The following is a 21,395-nucleotide window of genomic DNA, read 5'->3' as shown; positions in this document are numbered from 1 at the left end:
GTTGTCTATAATTACTATTTTATATGGTTATATAATATAATCTCATGTTAGTATATTTGAAAATTATCAATCATAGTTAGTGCTTATGGTAAACATAGTATCAAGCTAAATTACCATCCAGCATACTCTACATCCTCTACAATCAACATCCTCTGTAAGGTTCCCCAAATTCCAAGAAGTTATGATGCATCCAGAGAAGCCCAGGCCTCTGTTGGAACTTTGCTATCACCAAATGTGTCCTAAATTTAAATCACTTTTGTATTGTTAGAACAAATAACTATTCAAGTTTTCCACTATAAAGGCCTTTAAAAACAGCCTTTCCATAATGTCTTATTCATATACAGTACTCATTTAGAACTTAATGAGTACAAGTTCTTGAAATGGTGTATTCTGTGGTATCTAAGTTATGTAGATTCTGCCTTCTCCGTATTTCTGTCATTTACTCCTCTCCATTCTCACAGCTATTAGTGTGGTTTGAGCTACTCATGTCTCTTGGCTGGAATATTAATAGCACTTAAGTTTTCATGTTTCTACCCCAGCTTCCTCAAATTTCACCATACACATTTCAGCCAGGGAAATCTTTCTAAATTGAAAATCTAGTCATGCCACTTTCCTGCTTAATATTCCTTCAGTGACTTCCCATGGTTTCCAAGATAAAGTTCACATTCCCTGGTTCAGCACACAAAGGCTAGCTAGCATCTTTTCTTCCACCTCTCTCCTAAGAAGTGTTGGTTTCCTGTGCCTCCATTTCTTTGTACATACAATCTCCTTTCCCTAGGATTCACTTTCCTTTAATCCCCCTGTGTAACTCCTACTTTTTTTTTGAGACAAGATCCCTCTCTATCAACCAGGTTAGACTGCAGTGGCATCATCATAGTTCACTGCAACCTTAAATTCCTGGGCTCAAGCAATCCTCCCACATCCCAAGTAGCTGAGACTATAGGTATGACCACTATGCCTGGGTAATTTTTCTATTTTTTTGTAGAGATGGGGTCTTGCTCTTAGCTCAGACTGGTTTTGAACTCCTGGCCTAAAACAATCCTCCCACCTTGGCTTCCCTAAGTGCTAGGATTACAGGAGGGACCCACTGTGCCTGGCCTCCATTCATCTCTAAAACTCAGCTCCCAGCATACTTTTCTCTGAGAAGTTTCCTACTTGTTTGATTGCTTAATGGTCTCTCAAAGACCCCCCAGCAGGCTGAATTGCTTGAGGTTTTAGGCCCAGTTTTAGGCAAAAATAAATGGGTTTTCAGTTGGATTCCTAACTGAATCCATGGATAGCACCACAAACAAAACTGTTCAGTGAGTTACGCCATAAAAAAAAAAGAAAAAAAAAAGTTATTCCTTTGGGCTTCAGGGAATCCCAAGTCCATAAACTGGCTGTTTCCTGAAATTTGTTTTCCCAAGGAAGTTAGTTTCTCCATGACTATTCCAAACTTACTCAAACCCATCATGTATTGAACTGAAACCCTGATAGAGTTCTGGATGTAGCTGTGAGAGCAGTACAATGGGAGAAATGGAAGAAGTTTTTAACACTCATGACTGAATACTGGCGCTGGTGTTTGTGTATTTGGGATGGAGTGGGGAAAGACAGGTGACTGAGTTTGGGATGCCTCTGTCCTACCTCATCCTTTTGTAGGGGACACATTTCCTTCCCCCTTTATAAGCTGGGTCTACCTGAAGTATCATACAGACCAAGTCTGTTTCTAGTCCCTTCCCCATCTCTTGCTAGCAAGGGCTTAAAGCTCCTCTCTTTTCTTGTATCCCCCACTTCTTTCCCAGCAAGGTGTTAGGATGAATGGTAGTGTGACAAGCACACTAGCCAAATGCCAGGCAAGCCATGTCTCCTATGCCAATCTTCTGTCCTAACGAGCTTCCCTAGGCTGTGGTTTCCTCTGCTGCAAAATGAGGGGGCAACTAGATCATCAACTAGATCACTTGCAAAGATTCTTCTGGTTAAAGATATCATACCAAAGTTTATTTCCAGTTTTGAAATCCTATACATTAATTCCTATAAATCTTCACTTGATGACACCTGAATGAATATAATTCAATATACTGAGGCAGAGTTCTTAGGAATAGGACTACCAAGGAGTAGATCAGCTTTTGATTTAACCTATTTTCATTTTTCAATATTCCTTTCATTTCTAGGCCTAGGACATCCCTAGGCATTCAAGAACTCCAAGTTTTTTCACAACAGTCCTCAAAGAGAGAGAGGGGAACCAGGAGACCTGGCTCGTAAACTAGAGACTGTCTATCAGTATATTACGTATTTGAGTAAAAAAAGGGCTGTTGAAAGATGATTTCTTTATACTGCAGCAAAACTGTGAGAACCTTGCCCAAAGGATAATCTCTGATTCACCGTCTGTACCAAGGACCTATCACAGTACTTCACACAGATTAATGTGTTCAGTAAATATTCAGTGACTCAAAGCAGTGTATCTAACCAGGTAAAGAATGCCTACTCTTTGTTATTTACAAAAGGTGGGTTTTGATGATTAATTACATATTAAATAGATTATCATAATTGTTTCTATGAGCAGATTTTTGATCAGAAAGTCCGTGATTTTATTATAAATACATTGTGGGCATTTATGTGCACACACTTTCAAGTCATCATAGAAAAAAATCTTTCAGCCTTTTGTAATTTCATCTAGACAAACTGCATTTTTAAATGTGCAATGTTTTGCCGTTTTTTCAAATAGGAAGATTATTATTGTCATGTGTGTAATATGCTTATGAGATGCAGCCTCATAGTTCAAACTGGGTGTATGCAGAAAAAAGGTCATTCCTATGTCTTTCCAACAGCGGAAGAGTTGAGCCCAAAGGCACTAGCTGGGGACACCCTGTGGAATCTTCCACATTGATCACAGGATGCCTAAAGGTCCAGGAGGTGGCTCCTGGGCACAGGATAAGGGACTCTGCTTGTCCTCAAGAAGTTTCCTAGTGCCCAGGATTTCCAAAGGTTTGGTTGGACTCTCAAGTATCACAGCCTCTCAGTAAATTGGTGACCCTGGGGGGCTGAACCTGATTCCTCAGGTAACAGCTTCTTGTTGCCTTCATGCGCATTCACTCCTGTTTGACCTTCCCGCTTTGCAAGGCCAACCACAGTTAGCCTGCTTGTACTCAGAGACCCAATTTTCCTCCATTGCTCAGGCCTTATGTGGGGCTGAAAGGGACAGCGGCGGGGTCTGTAGCGGCCATCCAACTAATGAGGAAATGAAAAGTAAAGGAGTGACCCTCTGAACCGACAAAAGGCTTTTCCCATTAAGCTACGCAGGAGCTGAGGGAGCCTGCGCTGCGCCAGCAGGGAGCCGCGTCTTCCCAGAAGCCTCTGCACCGCCACGCCCAGGTGAAAAGGCGGGAGCTAGGGGCGAGGCCCAGCGGCTGCGGTCGTGAGGTGTCTGCTTTTTCTCGCTCTGTTCCTGTCAGGCTGCTCTGTAGGTCGCCTGCGCCTGGACGCTAACTGCCTCCGACACTAGTGCTGATCTTAAAGAAGGCGGCGAGACAGGCCGTCTAGGGCTCAGAGGAGGGCTGAGTGGGCCGGAAATGTGGCCACTGCGGGTCTATACGCACAAGAAGCGGGGGGGCCAGAAGCTCAATCTGACTCCGACGCCAGACCTGTGCTCCGCGGGGAAGGCCGAGGCCCCGCCAGCCCCAGGCTCGAGACTCACCCGCCGTAAGCCCTGGCGAGCTGCCCTGTGGGGCAGGACGGGGGCGGCGGGAGGGGACGGCTAGGCCTCAGGCCAGGGACCCTGCCCGGGCCGGGGTGTGGGCTTCCCGGGCTGTGGCCCTGAAACATGCCGTCTTCTCTCAGGCCTGAAGAGAGAAGACAAAGCGCCTGGCTTGTCTAAGATCTCTGAGAAGGTGGAGCCGAGCAGGTGGGGAAGCAGCGACTCCCAGCCGCTCAGGTGCGTGACCTCGAGTAACAGCCCCACGCTGCTGACTGCCTCAGAAAACTTTAATCCTCATTTTCTGCTAGTAGTCTCTCGTTCTGAGTCAATGAGGAAAATAGTATACCCCGATTTAGCTTTTCTCAGTATGTAGACCCAGAAATTTGACATCAGAAAGATCTGTTAAAAAAAATAAAATAAAATAGCTTGCTAAGTTACCTAAAAGCAAGTATTCTGGTCCTTCCTTTTTCCTAAAGAGGCTTTGGGATTCTGCACAGCATGAACAGACGTGGAGATCCAAGTCCAGATTGTGCGAACTAATTGTGGTGTTTGTTTGTTAGCACCCAGTTGAGAGCTATGGAAGAGAAAAGCCTAGAAGAAAATAGCACTAATGAAGAGACACAGGATGAGACGGCTCCAGCGAGTGTATGTGTTTTCTACTGTGGTCCTGGGATACCCTTGGTGTAGAGACCGTCAGTACCTGATGCAACTCCAGAAAAGAATAGCAGGGTCTTTTTTCAGTAGAAATTACATAGCTTTCTAGTATTTTTATAAACGCTGACAGGGGCTTGAATTTCTGATTCAGGTAGATTCATAGTCATGCATTTTCACTTTTTTCTTTTCCCCTCACTAGAATGTTACTGGCTAATGTTCTATTTGACAAATACAAAATGTTACTTAATAACTTATGTCTAGTAGCACTTGAACATTTTAAAGCCATTTTCACATTTTCCATTTGACTCTCTGTTAATGACTAGAAACATGATTTATTACTAAGGATTTAATATGTTAAAGGCCATTCTAATATTCATGCATTGTAATATAATGTAACTTCTTGACCTACTGTATTTAATATGGATTCTGTACAATATTTTAAAGCTATACAGTACTAATTTGGGGAAACTCAGATTTTAAAAATTGCTTGTGTTGGGCAGCGCCTGTGGCTCAGTGAGCAGGGCGCCGGCCCCATATGCCGAGGGTGGCGGGTTCAAACCCGGCCCCGGCCAAACTGCAACCAAAAAATAGCCGGGCGTTGTGGCGGGCGCCTGTAGTCCCAGCTACTCGGGAGGCTGAGGCAAGAGAATCGCTTAAGCCCAGGAGTTGGAGGTTGCTGTGAGTGTGTGAGGCCACGGCACTCTACCAAGGGCCATAAAGTGAGACTCTGTCTCCACAAAAAAAAAAAAAAAAAAAAAAATTGCTTGTGTCTCATCTGACATTAGCATTAAATTTAATAGTCAAGTTCTAGATTTTTAGCTTACATGTTCCTCTCTCACATGTTTTTGGGAGTGTGCTGTTTCAACATAAGACATTTTTCAAAAAGGCTTGTGCTATATATTTTACCAGTGTAAAGGGTACTTTATAGATGATTTATTTTATGGAAATTTATTTTATTTTATTTTATTTTATGGAATTTTTAAAAAGTTTCTTCGCCTTTTTGTATATTCCCTTCTGTTCTTTTTTCTGTGCTTTTAAAAAATTTTGCCTTGTTTTATATTCTCTATACAATTATTTTCAAAAATATGATTTTAGGGTCTTCATAGTGTTTTTTTGTCTTATAGTTAAACTGTAATTTGTATAATTATTTTTCTGTACTTGGGAGATTTAAATCAGTTCCAAAGTTTTTCTGTTCTAGGTATCAGTGGATAGCCTACTACAGAAGTTTTGTGTACCTCACAGTTAAGGGTTGTAAAGGCTTTTTTCCTTTGCAGTTTTAAAAGCTAGAATTTTTTTTTCCTTTTAGCTAAAGCTGCTGGATTGGGACATGTTTAAGGTTTTATACTCAAGTAGTTGAACATTTTTATTCCTTTTTTGCGAAGTGTCCACTCACTATATAATAAAGATAGTTACACTTTTACACATACAACAAATATTTTTATACGTGTTTATTTGCCTTTAATTTTGTATCTGGTATTTTAGACTGATTCATCAGTCTTTTCTTTTGGCTTATTCATTTACCTTTATATTTTGAGGTAAAAAGGCCATTCCTCTTCAGGGTATCAGAAAAATAATAATTCACTTTTATCTTTTATTTATTGATTTATCCCATGGTAGTTAGTTGACTAGTATATTATTGATTCTCTAGATATGTTTATAGTATTATATTTTAATATTTATTTTTAGATTTAATATTAAATATCAGATTACATCTGACCAATAAACTGAAAGAATATACAATACATATGAAAATGATAAACAAAGTTGACATTAGTTATTCATTTTTAAAATAACCAAATCAGTGTGATACTGTATTATAAAAGTAGCCAACCTTATAATTTGTGCTGTCTGTCTTATTTCACTTAGGAGTCAGTGACTGATCTCCAGGTTCACAGTAGTTCAAGTAGTGAATTAGTATCAGGTAAGACTGTCAGATAAGAACTTCTTCAACTTTCTGTCTTTCCTCCAAATATAAGCATCCATTTGTGTCTCTCCCCATTTTCCCAACTCAGTGTAAGAAGTGTCTTTTCCCTAGTCCAAGGTTAATCCTTCTATCTGTACTCTAGATCTCATTCTCAGAGCCCTTCAAACACACATCAGTAAATGTGAAATTACAATTGTGATAAGTACTAAAAAGAGAGATAACCTTGAGTATAATTAATTGAATTTAGTTAGAGAGATTAGGGAAGGCTTCCATGAGGGAATGGCAATTGACTTGAGATCTGTAAGAATAGAAACTAATTATGCAAAGAGATGAGAAAAGAGAAATATAGGCAAGTGGGAACAGCATGTGTAAATATTCTAACAGGGGCATTATGTGTTTAGCAAACCAAAAGGTCAGTGTAACTAGAGTACAAGGAAATATGATATTAAGACAAGATTGGACAACCAGTTGGAGGCCTTGTGTAGTCTTCTAGTTTATGTCAAAGATATTGATGTTTATCTTTGGAGCAGCAGGAAGACGTAGAAGTCATTTTAATAGGGAGTGTTATGATCACTTTAGCTGCAGTAAGAATAAAGGACTAGACAGCAGGAGTGGCCGGATGTGGTGGCTCATGCCTGTAATGCTAGCACTCTAGGAGGCTGAGGTGGGCAGATTGCTTGAGCTCAGGAGTTTTAGACCAGTTTGAGCAAGAGTAAGACCCTGTCTCTAAAAGTAGCAGGTGTTGTAGTGGGTGCCTGTAGTCCCAGCTACACAGGAGGCTGAGGCAAGAAGATCACTTGGGCCCAGGAGTTTGAGGTTGCTGTGAGCTATGATTTCACAGCACTCTACCAAGGGCCTCAAAGTGAGACTGTCTCCAAAAAATAAATAAATAAATAAATAAATACATAAATAAATAAATAAAAGAAAATAAAAGAAAGAAAAAAAGAAGCAGGAGTGGATATAAGCAGACCAGTTATGGGTCTTATAGCAGTTTATGAGAGAAATAATAGCATCTTGTACTAGGATGGTGATACTGAATATGGAAGTAAGTGGGCCTATCTGATGGCTGTTTTTAGGTAATGAAATTGACAGGATTTGATAAATGAAGGATGAAGGGCCTGGAGATGACTCCTCTTTCTGCCTTGCATCACTGAATACAAGGTGATGCCATTCACTGAAAAAAATTCTATTTGAAGGAAAGATCATAAGTTCAATTTTTAATATATTTATTAGTTCCTTTAAGATGACTAGCAATGTCAGATGGGCAGCTGGATATGGAAGGCTTGAGGTAGAAATTTGTGAGCCATCTACATATTGTTATAATTGAAGTTATTTTTGTAAACAAAGGATACTATCAGCACATCAGAAATACAGAGGAATTCTTAAAAATAGATGAAATCAGATTGATAAAGAACAAAGAAAAACCACTGCAGAGGTAAGAGTAGCTCTAGACATGCTCCAAACTTTAAGTCAAAAAATGCAAAATATTATAAGCTAGCAGTACCTGGTACCAGATTAAACCCTGAGAACTACTTCTACACAAAGTGAACTATCAGGGGTTGGCTTCCAAGGGTCAATGTCAAGCTGGATTGAGAAGCAGAGGATAGTGTGAAGTAATCTTCCAGATTGCCATAAGGATAGCAGAGGAATAAAAAAGTAAATTTTATGTTCAACTCCAGTATAAAGATATAACAGGACTCTCTGACATGGGAATTCTTCTATAGACTTTCAGTGTGGACACTGGCCAGGCAATTAGAGCAATGTCCAGAAAATACAGGAGGCATCCCTAACAAAAGCGCAAGTTCCCAGAATGTCTTTTCACTCTTACAAAATCTTCAGAAGCAAGCTACTGTTTCAGAATTTATTCTCACTGCTGTACAAACAGATCCTCAAATAGAGATATGAATAAGGCAACTGGGAACAAACCCTTGAAGAAAACTAGCCCTATGGAAAAAAATGAAACAAATATAACAGAACTAACATCTGAGGAACTATCAGAAAACTTTAAATATCTTTTTAGATACAAGAGATCATTGAATCTGTAACAGGCAGCTATAAAATTATGGTACCTGGAAACTAAAACTATTATCAAATTAAAAACTTAATTATTGAGTCTAATATTGGGATGGTTTCAGGTAAAAACTAGTGACCTAGAAAATAGACTAGAGGAATACTTCCTAGAGTATAGCATTCTAAAATTGCTTTTCTTTCTTTCCTCTCCCCTCTTTGCCTTGTTACCTCTGTACTTCAAAAATAAGTTCAGGTGTCATTTTTACAGGGAAGCCTCTCCTGACATCTCTTTTCTCTAGATGACTTGCTCTATCCTGGTAGCTCTGTAGCACTCTGAATACTTCTGTCATAGGACTCGAAACACTGGTGTAATTATTTTTGTTTATCTTTTCCTCTTGCCCCTAAACCATTGAGAATTAGAATTATGTTTTATCTTCCTCTGCTGTGCTTGGAACATAATACATTTTTGAATGCTTGTTGAGTGTGTTTTGTACTCTATTTAGAGAAAATAAACCATTTAACCTTAATAAGCAGCATCTTCTAAAATCATAATTTAAATACAGGAGAACTTCTGTAAGTTGACCACCCAAGGGACTGTAAAAAACTGGTCAACATTTGGAAGTGGTCAGCATTACTAGGACTATGCTGATACATCCATGTGGTACATGTCTGCTTTATGAAAATTAGGTCACCTTAAGGAGATGGTCAGTGTAGGAATGTGGTCAACTATGGAGGCTCTATTGTAAATAAGAATGTCCTTGGTTACTAGATTTATCAAGTTGACATGTGAAAGGTTTAATGAAATAGGAAATAGACTGTAACCTATAAACTGCTTGTATTCTAAGAGTTCATTTGCTGATTGATGTTTGAAATTTGGAATTCTGTTTCCCATAATACTGTAATTGGTTAAGTTCTGAGCAGCCCACAGCATTCTATTTAACATATAATTGTTTTAATTCTTCCTTGGAATCTGGTAACTTTGTAACATGTTGAATAATTAAGGATTTTATCTTTAATGTGGAAGATTAAATATGCGTGTTTACTTCTCCTTTCTGAGGCCCAATTAAAATATTGATAAAGGTACACAAAAGATTTGAAATTACAAGGTTTAAAAAGAGAGAAGAGACCTCAACTGGTAAGAGATAATGAAAGTTTGCGATCTGAAAGGTAGGCGAATGGATTATAATTGACCTAACAGACCTAAAAAAAAAAAAAAAGCTGAAAGCTAAGCATCTAGAGTAAAGACAAACCAAAAAGCAAACTTATTCAGTCTGTAGGTTCAGGAATTAAAGGTATCATATTTCTAAAGAATTGGTGTAGATGGTATTGAAAATAAGATTTTTGGTAATCTTTAAAATTAGCAGTGAGATTTTTTTTTTATTTTTTATTTTTTGAGACGAAGTCTCACTTGGTTGCCCTGGGTAGAGTGCCATGGCATCATCATAGCTCACAGCAACCCCAAACTCCTTGGTTCAAGCGATCCTCTTGCCTCAGCCTCCCAAGTAGCTGGGACTACAGGCATGTACCACCATGCTCAGCTAGTTTTTTCTATTTTTAGTAGCAATAGGATCTCATTCTTGCTCAGACTGGTCTCAAACTCTTGAGCTCAAGGAATCCTCCTATCTCAGCCCAGTTAGATTCTTTAATCCTTTCCCTAAACACTGTAGTAGGCAGCTACTCTTCTTTCTTTTTTTTTTTATTTTAATTTTTGTTTTTTTATTAAATCATAGCTGTGTACATTGATATGATCATGGGGCATCATTCACTAGCTTCACAGACCGTTTGACACATTTTCATCACACTGGTTAACATAGCCTTCCTGGCATTCTCTCAGTTACTGCGCCAAGACACTTACATTCCACATTTACCAAGTTTCACATATACCCTTGTAAGATGCACCGCTGGTGTAATCCCACCAATCCCCTTCTCTCTACCCACCTGCCCTTCCCTCCCCTCCCTTTCCCCCTTCCCCCTATTCTTAGGTTGTAACTAGGTTATAGCTTTCATGTGAAAATCCTAAATTAGTTTCATAGTAGGGCTGAGTACATTGGGTACTTTTTCTTCCATTCTTGAGATACTTTATTAAGAAGAGTATGTTCCAGCTCCATCCATGTAAACATGAAAGAGGTAAAGTCTCCATCTTTCTTTAAGGCTGCAGAATATTCCATGGTGTACATATATCACAATTTATTAATCCATTCGTGGATCGATGGGCACTTGGGCTTTTTCCATGGCTTAGCAATTATGAGTTGGGCTGCAGTAAACATTCTGGTACAAATATCTTTATTATGATGTGATTTTTGGTCTTCTGGGTATATGCCTAGTAGAGGGATTACAGGATTGAATGGCAGATCCATTTTTAGATCTCTAAGTGTTCTCCATATCTCTTTCCAAAAGGAATGTATTTGCATTCCCACCAGCAGTGCAAAAGTGTTCCCTTTTCTCCAATCCGCGCCAACATCTCCGGTCTTGGGATTTTGTGATATAGGCTAGTCTCACTGGAGTTAGATGATAGCTCAAAGGAGTTTTGATTTGCATTTCTCTGATGATTAAAGATGATGAGCATTTTTTCATATGTCTGAAGGCGGTGCGCCTGTCTTCTTCAGAGAAGTTTCTCTTCAAATCCCTTGCCCAGCCTGCGATGGGATCCCTTGTTCTATTCTTGCTAATGCGTTTGAGTTCTCTGTGGATTCTGGTTATTAAACCTTTGTCGGAGACATAACCTGCAAATATCTTCTCCCATTCTGAGGGCTGTTAGCTTGCTTTACTTACTGTGTTCTTGGCTGTGCAGAAGCTTTTTAGTTTGATCAAGTCCCAATAGTATATTTTTGAAGCAGCTTCAATTGCCGGGGGGTCCTCCTCATAAAATAGTCACCCAGACTGATTTCTTCAAGGGTTTTCCCTGTACTCTCCTCTAGTATTTTTATAGTTTCATGTCTTAAGTTTAAATCTTTAATCCAATGAGAGTCTATCTTAGTTAATGGTGAAAGATGTGGGTCCAGTTTCAGTCTTCTGCAGGTCGTCAGCCAGTTCATCCAGCACCATTTGTTAAATAGGGCATCTTTTCCCCACTGAATGTTTTTAATTGGCTTGTCAAAGATTAAATAAAGGTAAGTAGCTGGATTCATCTCTTGGTTCTCTATTCTGTTCCAGACATCTACTTCTCTGTTTTTGTGCCAATACCAAGCTGTTTTAATCACTATCGATTTGTAGTATAGTCTGAGGTCTAGTAGCGTAATTCCTCCTGCTTTGTTTTTATTTCTGAGTAATGTCTTGGCTATTCGAGGTTTTTTCTGATTCCATATAAAACGAAGTATTGTTTTTTCAAGATCTTTAAAGTATGGCAGTGGAGCTTTAATAGGGATTGCATTAAAATTGTATATTGCTTTGGGTAGTATGGACATTTTAACAATGTTGATTCTTCCCAGCCATGAGCATGGTATGTTTTTCCATTTGTTAATATTTTCAGCTATTTCTTTTCTTAGAGTTTCATAGTTCTCTTTATAAAGATCTTTCATGTCCTTTGTTAGATAAATTCCCAAATATTTCATCTTCTTTGGCACTACTGTGAATGGGATGGAGTCCTTAACTGTTTTTTCAACTTGACTTTTGTTGGTATATATAAAGGCTACCGAATTATGAATGTTGATTTTGTAACCTGAGACGCTGCTGTATTCCTTGATCACTTCTAAGAGTTTTATAGTAGAGTCCCTAGTGTTTTCCAGATATACTATCATATCATCTGCGAAGAGTGAAAGTTTGATCTCTTCTGACCCTGTGTGGATACCCTTGATCACCTTTTCTTCCCTAATTGCAGTGGCTAAAACTTCCATTACAATGTTAAAAAGCAATGGAGACACTGGGCAGCCTTGTCTGGTTCCTGATCTGAGTGGAAATGATTCCAATTTAACTCTATTCAATATGATATTGGCTGTGGGTTTGCTGTAGATGGTCTCTATCAGTTTAAGAAATGTCCTTTCTACATCAGTTTTCTTAAGTGTTCTGATCATGAAGGGATGCTGGATATTATCAAAAGCTTTTTCTGCATCGATTGAGAGAATCATATGGTCTTTGTTTTTTAATTTGTTTATGTGCTGGATTACATTTATAGATTTACGTATATTGAACCAGGCTTGCGACCCTGGGATAAAACCGACTTGGTCATGATGTATAATTTGTTTGATGTGTTGCTGGATTCTGTTTGTTAGGATCTTGTTGAATATTTTTGCATCTATAATCATTAGTGATATTGGTCTATAATTTTCTTTTCTTGTTGGGTCTTTTCCTGGTTTGGGGATCAGGGTGATGTTTGCTTCATAGAACGTGTTGGGTAGTCTTCCTTCTTTTTCTACCTTTTGGAACAGGTTGAGTAATATAGGTACTAATTCCTCTTTAAAGTTTTGGTAAAATTCTGACGTGAAACCATCTGGTCCCGGGCTTTTCTTTTTAGGGAGGTTTTGTATGGTTGATGCTATTTCTGAACTTGATATGTGCCTGTTCAACATTTCCGCTTGATTCTGGCTAAGTCTTGGAAGGTGATGTGCTTCCAAGTATCGGTCAATTTCCTTCAGATTTTCATATTTCTGAGAATACAGTTTCTTGTAATATTCATTAAGGATTTTTTGGATTTCTGAGGGGTCTGTTGTTATTTCGTCTTTGTTGTTTCTGATTGATGAGATTAGAGATTTTACTCTTTTTTTCCTGATTAGGTTGGCCAAAGGTTTATCTATTTTATTGACCTTTTCAAAAAACCAGCTTTTTGATTTATTGATCTGTTGTATTACTCTTTTGTTTTCAATTTCATTTAATTCTGCTCTGATTTTGGTTATTTCTTTTCTTCTACTGGGTTTGAATGTTCTTCCTTTTCCAGTCGCTTCTACTGGGTTGGAATGCTCTTCCTTTTCCAGTTGCTTGAGATGTCCCATTAAATTGTTAGCTTCCTCTCTTTCCGTTCTCTTGAGGAAGACTTGCAGTGCTATAAATTTCCCTCTTAGAACTGCCTTTACCGTGTCCCAGAGGTTCTGATAGTTCGTGTCTTCATTGTTCTTTTGTTCCAAAAAATTGGCGATTTCTTTCTTAATCACATCTCCGACCCAGCTATCATTCAGCATAAGGTTATTTAACTTTCATGTTTTTGTATGAGTATGCAGATTCCTGTTGTTACTCAGCTCAAGTTTTATTCCATGGTGGTCTGAGAAGACGTATGGAATAATTTCTATTCCTTTAAATTTACTGAGGTTAGACTTGTGACCTAAGATGTGATCGATTTTGGAGTAAGTTCTGTGGGCTGATGAGAAGTATGTGTATTCAGTTTTGTTGGGATGAAATGTTCTGTAGATGTCTGCTAAATCCAAATGTTGGATTGTTAGGTTTAAATCTAAAATTTGCTCAGCTTCTTGTTGGAGGATCGATCCAACACTGCCAAAGGAGTGTTGAAATCTCCAACTATTATGGAGCTGGAGGAAATCAAGTTGCTCATGTCTGTTAGAGTTTCTCTTATAAATTGAGGTGCATTCTGGTTGGGTGCATAGATATTAATAATTGAGATCTCATCATATTGAGTATTACCCTTAACAAATATGAAGTGACAATTCTTGTCCTTCCTTACTTTTGTTGGTTTAAAGCCTATTATATCTGCAAATAAAATTGCAACACCTGCTTTTTTTTTTTTTATCATTTGCCTGAAATATGGATGACCATCCTTTCACCCTGCGTCTGTATTTGTCTTTTTTGTTTATTTTTATTAAACCATAGCTGTGTACATTAGTATGATCGTGGGGCACCATGCACTTGGTTCATACATCGTTTGACACATTTTCATCACATTAGTTAACATAGCTTTTGTAGCATTTTCTTAGTTATTTTGCTAAGACCTTTACATTCCACATTTACTAGGATTCACTTATACCCTTGTAAGATGCACTGCAGGTGTAATCCCATTAATCCCCCTCCTTCCCCCTCCCTCCCCCCTCCCTCCCCTCCCTTTCCCCTTTCTCCCTATTCTTACGTTATAACTGGGATATAGCTTTCATGTGAAGGTCCTACATTAGTTTCATAATAAGGGTGAGTAGATTGGGTACTTTTTCTTCCATTCTTGAGACACTTTACTAAGAAGAATATGTTCCAGCTACATCCATGTAAACATGAAAGAGGTAAAGTCTCCATCTTTCTTTAAGGCTGCATAATATTCCATGGTGTACATATACCACAATTTATTGATCCATTCGTGGATCGATGGGCACTTGGGCTTTTTTCATGACTTAGCAATTATGAATAGGGCTGCCATAAATATTCTGATACAAATATCTTTGTTATGGTGTGATTTTTGGTCTTCTGGGTATATGCCCAATAGAGGGATTACAGGATTGAATGGCAGATCTATTTTTAGATCTCTAAGTGTTCTCCATATCTCTTTCCAAAAGGAATGTATTAATTTGCATTCCCACCAGCAGTGCAAAAGTGTTCCCTTTTCTCCCCATCCACGCCAACATCTCTGGTCTTGGGATTTTGTGTTATAGGCTAGTCTCAGTGGAGTTAGATGATATCTCAAAGTAGTTTTGATTTGCATTTCTCTGATGATTAAAGATGATGAGCATTTTTTCATATGTCTGAAGGCCATGTGCCTGTCTTTTTCAGAGAAGTTTCTCTTCAAGTCCCTTGCCCAGCCTGCAATGGGATCCCTTGTTCTTTTCTTGCTAATGCGTTGAGTTCTCTGTGGATTCTGGTTATTAAACCTTTGTCGGAGACATAACCTGCAAATATCTTCTCCCATTCTGAGGGCTGTTTGCTTGCTTTACTTACTGCGTTCTTGGCTGTGAAGAAGCTTTTTAGTTTGATCAAGTCCCAATAGTGTATTTTTGAAGCAGCTTCAATTGCCCGGGGGGTCCTTGTCATAAAAAACTCGCCCAACCCAATTTCTTCAAGGGTTTTCCCTACCCTCTCTTCTAGTATTTTTATAGTTTCATGTCTTAGGTTAAATCTTTTATCCAGTGAGAGTCTATCTTGGTTAATGGTGGGAGGTGTGGGTCCAGTTTCAGTCTTCTACAGGTTGCCAGCCAGTTCACCCAGCACCATTTGTTAAATAGGGAATCTTTTCCCCACTGAATGTTTTTAATTGGCTTGTCAAAGATTAAATAAAGGTAAGTAGCTGGATTCATCTCTTGGTTCTGTATTCTGTTCCAGACATCTACTTCTCTGTTTTTGTGCCAGTACCATGCTGTTTTGATCACTATCGATTTGTAGTATAGTCTGAGGTCTGGTAGCGTGATTCCTCCTGCTTTGTTTTTATTTTTGAGTAATTTCTTGGCTATTCAAGGTTTTTTCTGATTCCATATAAAACGAAGAATTATTTTTTCAAGATCTGTAAAGTATGACAGTGGAGCTTTAATGGGGATTGCGTTGAAATTATATATTGCTTTGGGTAGTATGGACATTTTAACAATGTTGATTCTTCCCAACCATGAGCATGGTATATTTTTCCATTTGTTAACATTCTCAGCTATCTCTTTTCTTAGAGTTTCATAGTTCTCTTTATATAGATCTTTCACGTCCTTTGTTAGATAAACTCCAAAGTATTTCATCTTCTTTGGCACTAGTGTGAATGGGATAGAGTCCTTAATTGTTTTTTTAACTTGACTATTGTTGCTATATATAAAGGCTACCGATTTATGAATGTTGATTTTGTAACCTGAGACACTGCTGTATTCCTTAATCACTTCTAAGAGTTTTGTAGTACAGTCCCTAGTATTTTCCAGATACACAATCATATCATCTGCGAAGAGCGAAAGTTTGATCTCTTCTGATCCTATGTGGATACCCTTGATCACCTTTTCTTCCCTAATTGCGGTGGCTAAAACTTTCATTACAATGTTAAAGAGCAATGGAGACAATGGGTAGCCTTGTCTGGTTCCTGATCTGAGTGGAAATGATTCTAATTTAACTCCATTCAATATGATATTGGCTGTGGGTTTGCTGTAGATGGCCTCTATCAGTTTAAGAAATGTCCCTTCTATACCAATTTTCTTAAGTGTTCTAATCATGAATGGATGTTGGATGTTATCAAAAGCTTTTTCTGCATCGATTGAGAGAATCATATGGTCTTTGTTTTTTAATTTGTTTATGTGCTGGATTACATTTATAGATTTAAGTATATTGAACCAGCCTTGAGACCCTGGGATAAAACCGACTTGGTCATGATGTATGATTTGTTTGATATGTTGCTGGATTTTGTTTGTTAGTATCTTGTTGAATATTTTTGCATCTATATTCATTAGTGATATTGGTCTATAATTTTCTTTTCTTGTTGGGTCTTTTCCTGGTTTGGGGATCAGGGTGATGTTTGCTTCATAGAACGTGTTGGGTAGTCTTCCTTTTCTTTCTACCTTTTGGAACAGGTTGAGTAGTATTGGTACTAATTCCTCTTTAAAGGTTTGGTAGAATTCTGACGTGAAACCATCTGGTCCCGTGCTTTTCTTTTTGGGGAGATTTTGTATGGTTGATGATATTTCTGAACTTGATATGGGCCTGTTGAACATTTCCACTTGTTTTTGATTAAGTCTTGGAAGGTGACCTGTTTCTAAGTAACGGTCGATTTCCTTCAGATTTTCGTATTTCTGAGAGTATAGTTTCTTGTAATATTCATTAAAGATTTTTTTGATTTCTGAGGAGTCTGTTGTTATTTCGTCTGTGTTATTTCTGATTGATGAGATTAGAGATTTTACTCTTTTTTTCCTGATTAGGTTGGCCAAAGGTTTATCTATTTTGTTGACCTTTTCAAAAAACCAGCTTTTTGATTTATTGATCTGTTGTATTATTCTTTTGTTTTCAATTTCATTGAGTTCTGCTCTGATTTTGGTTATTTCTTTTCTTTTACTGGATTTGGGGTTGGATTGTTCTTCCATTTCCAGTCTCTTGAGATGTCCCATTAAGTTGGTTACTTCCTCTTTTTCCGTTCTCCTGAGGAAGGCTTGCAGTGCTATAAATTTCCCTCTTAGAACTGCCTTTGCTGTGTCCCAGAGGTTCTGATAGTTCGTGTCTTCATTGTCGTTTTGTTCCAGAAATTTGCCAGTTTCCTTTTTGATATCATCTCTGACCCAGCTATCATTCAGCATAAGGTTATTTACCTTCCATGTTTTTGTATGTGTATGCAGATTCCTGTTGTTACTCATCTCAAGTTTTATGCCATGATGGTCCGAGAAGATGCATGGAATAATTTCTATTCCTTTAAATTTGCTGAGGTTAGACTTGTGACCTAATATGTGATCGATTCTGGAGTAAGTTCCGTGGGCTGATGAGAAGTATGTGTAGGAGGGGAGACAAGATGGCGGACTGAAGCCAGCTTTCAACAGAGGCTCCCGTCCAGAAGGAGAGTTAAGGGACAGGAACTTAGTAAGTATCCTGGTGGACTTGAGCCACACCAAGAGAGAAGGTTGAAGAACGCACATCAACACCGCTGAGGCAAGCTGTGATCACAAGGACGCAAACAAAATGTACAAAATCCACCACAAAGCGGACGGGAGTCCCCCTCCCCCATGAGACCGGCTCAAGAGCCCCATAATTAAACAAACGGGCAGAAATTAAAGGCCCTCCCACTACACTCCACGGGAGAGACCTTCTAAAAACTGGACCTACCTCCCCTACTGGGGTGCCGTGGCGTTCTCCTGCCGGGCATAAAACTGAATAAAACTTTAAAAATCCTTTGCCGGCAACCCTGAATCCCCAACACTCCCCTCCCGCCCACTGAGGTCTGGAGGCCTGTCCCCCAGGAGTTTGGATTCTTGAGTGATTTCTCAAGGGGAGTGGACAGTCCCCGAGTTGCGACTGGTCAGCATTGACTCTGAGGCACGCGAGTGAGGAGAAGGCACCAGGCTGAGGGGGAGTCACGCCTCGGCGGCACTTCCCTGTGGTGCGGTGCAACAGCCTTCCCCGTGCATCAATACGGCCAGGCATAAAACTGAATGAAACTCTAGCTTCCCCCCAACTCCCACTCGGGGTCTGGGGGCCTGTCCGCCAGGAGTTCAGATCCTTGGGTGATTTCTCGAGGGGAGTGCACAGTGCCGGAGCCGCGACCGGTCAGCGCTGACTCTGAGACACGCAAGCGAAGAGAGGGCACCGGGCTGAGGGGGAGTCATGCCTCGGCGGCACTTCCCTGCGTTGCGGTGCAGCAGCCTTCCCGGGCAACATTAAAACTGAATAAAACTCCAGCTTCCCCGCTGTTCGCCCCTACTCTCACTCGGGGTCTGGAGGCCTATCCCCCAGGAGTGCGAATCCTTGGGTGATTTCTCGAGGGGAGTGCATAGTGCCTGAGCTGTGTCAGGTCAGCGCTGACTCTGAGACACGTGAGCGAGGAGAGGGCACTGTGCTGAGGGGAAATCAAGCCTTGGTGGCACTTCCCTGCGGTGCGGTGCAGCAGCCCTCCCCGGCGGGCAATAGTACGGCCGGGCATAAAACTGAATGAAACTCTAGCTTCCCCCCAACTCCCACTCGGGGTCTGGGGGCCTGTTCTCCAAGAGTTCGGATTCTTGGGGGATCTCTCGAGGGGTGTGGACCCAGCATAAACTGCGGCTGCTCAGTGCTGACTCTGGGGTGCGAGACAGAGGAGAAAAGGGTCGGCTGAGTGCCCACACCAGAGCGGCAGTTCCCTGGAGGCAGAGCAACAGCCGTTTTTTCTTTAACGGCAGAACGGCTCACTTCTGGATATTCCAAGGCCATACCCCCTGTCTCCCTGGGCAACCAGAGGAGGCCACTGGTGAGCGGGGGATTTCCTGACACTGCTCACAAACCCGGGAAGCTTCCAGGGCGGGGCCGACCCAGAGAGGTGATCGGACGCAACTCTTCAGCAGCAAAGAGGACAGAAACCTCTAGCAGCAAAGACGTTTGAACTCAGAACAGCCTGTCTTCTGTAGGCGATTTCGGCAGGAACAGAGACAGAACCCCGCAAAGTTGTCTGTTCTGTTCTGTTCTGTTAACAGCAACCATCAGGAATGGGGCTAAGCCTGAGTGAACACCTCCTTCCCATCACCTGCATCAAGCACTCAAAGATGTCAGGCCCCATCTCCTCCTGCTAAATAGCGGCAGTCTGCGGGCGCCTGGCAGACTTCCTTGCGATTCAGGCAGGTGCAAACCCCTGGAGTGTCTGTTCACTGCAGGCAACTGGGTTAGCCATCTGCAGAGATACCAGTGACTGGGTCCGACGGAGGGGCAAAGTGGGGAAGGAGACGTCAACCTTCCCAGACTGCTCTGTTTGCTGGGTGGCTCCTCCTGACTCCACACTGCACTGGGATGAGCCGTGTCAGAGGAGTCACCAGGCCCCTGTGATCCAGTTCCGAGAGACCTCTTGAACTCTCCCACCCGAGACAGGTGCTGATTGAGACAGTTGATTTGGACCTTTTGAACTGGGCTAACAGACTGAGGACTGTTCAGGTGGTGCCCTGGGTGTGCGGTTGTAGGAAGGTTTGATTCTCCTTTTCCAACTGGGGCCAGAGGGGGGCAGGTGGGGTGACTTAATTGCTGATTTTTCCACACACCTGAGACTTCAAGCCAGAGTAGAAGTTGCAATAGGATTGAACAGAAACCAGCTGAAAACAAGACAGAACCACTTAGCTCTACCACACAAGACAGGGCCCCAGTTTGTCAGGCCACAACACTGTCCGGGCCCTTGATAAAGCCCCAGGGGAAAAATCAAAGGGAGTAAAATAACCATGGGGCGGAATCAGCGAAAAAATTCTGGTAACATGAATAACCAGAATAGATCAACCCCCCCAAGAAAAGATACGGCAGATGTGATTGAAGATCTCATTCATAAACAACTGGCTGAGATGTCAGAAATCGAATTCAGAATTTGGATTGCAGACAAGATTAATAAAATGGAATTAGGAATTCGAGGAGAAATTCAAAAGTTGTCTCAAGAATTTAACGAATTTAAAGACAAAACCACCAAAGATTTAGACACACTGAAGCAAGAATTTACAGCCCTCAAAGATATGAAAAATACAGTAGAATCCCTCAGCAAGAGAATGGAGCAAGCAGAAGAAAGGATTTCTGACATTGAAGATAAAGTCTTCGAACGCTCCCAATCTCTCAAAGAGGAAGAGAAATGGAGAGCAAAAACGAATCACTCACTCAGAGAGCTCTCAGATAATTTGAAAAAAAGCAATATACGAGTTATTGGGATTTCTGAGAATGATGAAGTGGCCTCGAAGGGCACAGAGGCCCCTCTGCATGAAATTATGAAAGAAAATTTTCCAGACATGCCTAGAGAATCTGAAATTCAGATAGCAGACAGCTTCAGAACCCCAGCACGATTCAACCCCAATAAGTCATCCCCCAGACATATCATAATTAGCTTCACTAAAGTTAACATGAAAGAGAAGATTCTCAAAGCAGCCCGGCGAAAGAAAACTATTACGTACAAAGGTAAGAATATTAGAATAACTGCAGATCTCTCTGCTGAAACTTTTCAAGCCAGAAGAGAGTGGTCATCAAATTTTAATCTCCTAAAGCAAAATAACTTTCAACCCAGGATCTTGTATCCAGCTAAACTGAGTTTCATCTATGATGGAGAAATTAAATACTTCAATGACATTTATATGTTGAAAAAATTTGCCATAAGTAAACCAGCTCTTCAGGATATTCTCAGACCTATCCTCCACAAGGACCAACCCAATCCTATACCACAAAAGTAAACTCACTCAGAAACTTCGGATCAAACTCCAACTTCCACACTGGCGAAAGGATTAAAAATGTCCACTGGACCTTTGAAAAACTCGATACCCAAAATTCCACCAGACTTATCAATACTCTCCATCAATGTGAATGGCTTAAACTGTCCTCTAAAGAGGCATAGGTTAGCTGACTGGATACAAAAACTCAAGCCAGATATTTGTTGCATACAAAAGAGTCACATCTCAACTTAAAAGACAAATACAGACTCAGGGTGAAAGGATGGTCATCCATATTTCAGGCAAATGGTAATCAGAAAAAAGCAGGTGTTGCAATTTTATTTGCAGATACAGTAGGCTTTAAACCATCAAAAGTAAGGAAGGACAAGAATGGTCACTTCATATTTGTTAAGGGTAATACTCAACATGATGAGATCTCAATTATTGATATCTATGCACCCAACCAGAATGCACC

The 21,395-nt window shown here is 40.3% G+C and overlaps 1 protein-coding gene across 1 annotated transcript in view; it reads left to right on the top strand.

Moving 5' to 3' along the window:
- The first annotated feature begins 3,548 nt into the window (after positions 1-3,548).
- Positions 3,549-21,395, top strand: part of MEIKIN (meiotic kinetochore factor) — a 157,187-nt gene continuing 139,340 nt past the window's right edge. The window contains exons 1-4 of the mRNA XM_053567411.1: positions 3,549-3,660; positions 3,817-3,910; positions 4,234-4,324; positions 6,194-6,248. Coding sequence (XP_053423386.1) covers positions 3,549-3,660; positions 3,817-3,910; positions 4,234-4,324; positions 6,194-6,248 — 352 coding nt within the window. The remainder of the gene's footprint in view (positions 3,661-3,816; positions 3,911-4,233; positions 4,325-6,193; positions 6,249-21,395) is intronic.

Source organism: Nycticebus coucang, chromosome 17, assembly GCF_027406575.1.
Source record: "Nycticebus coucang isolate mNycCou1 chromosome 17, mNycCou1.pri, whole genome shotgun sequence".
NCBI classification, from domain to species: domain Eukaryota; kingdom Metazoa; phylum Chordata; class Mammalia; order Primates; family Lorisidae; genus Nycticebus; species Nycticebus coucang.
This window is presented reverse-complemented; position numbering and strand designations above follow the sequence as displayed.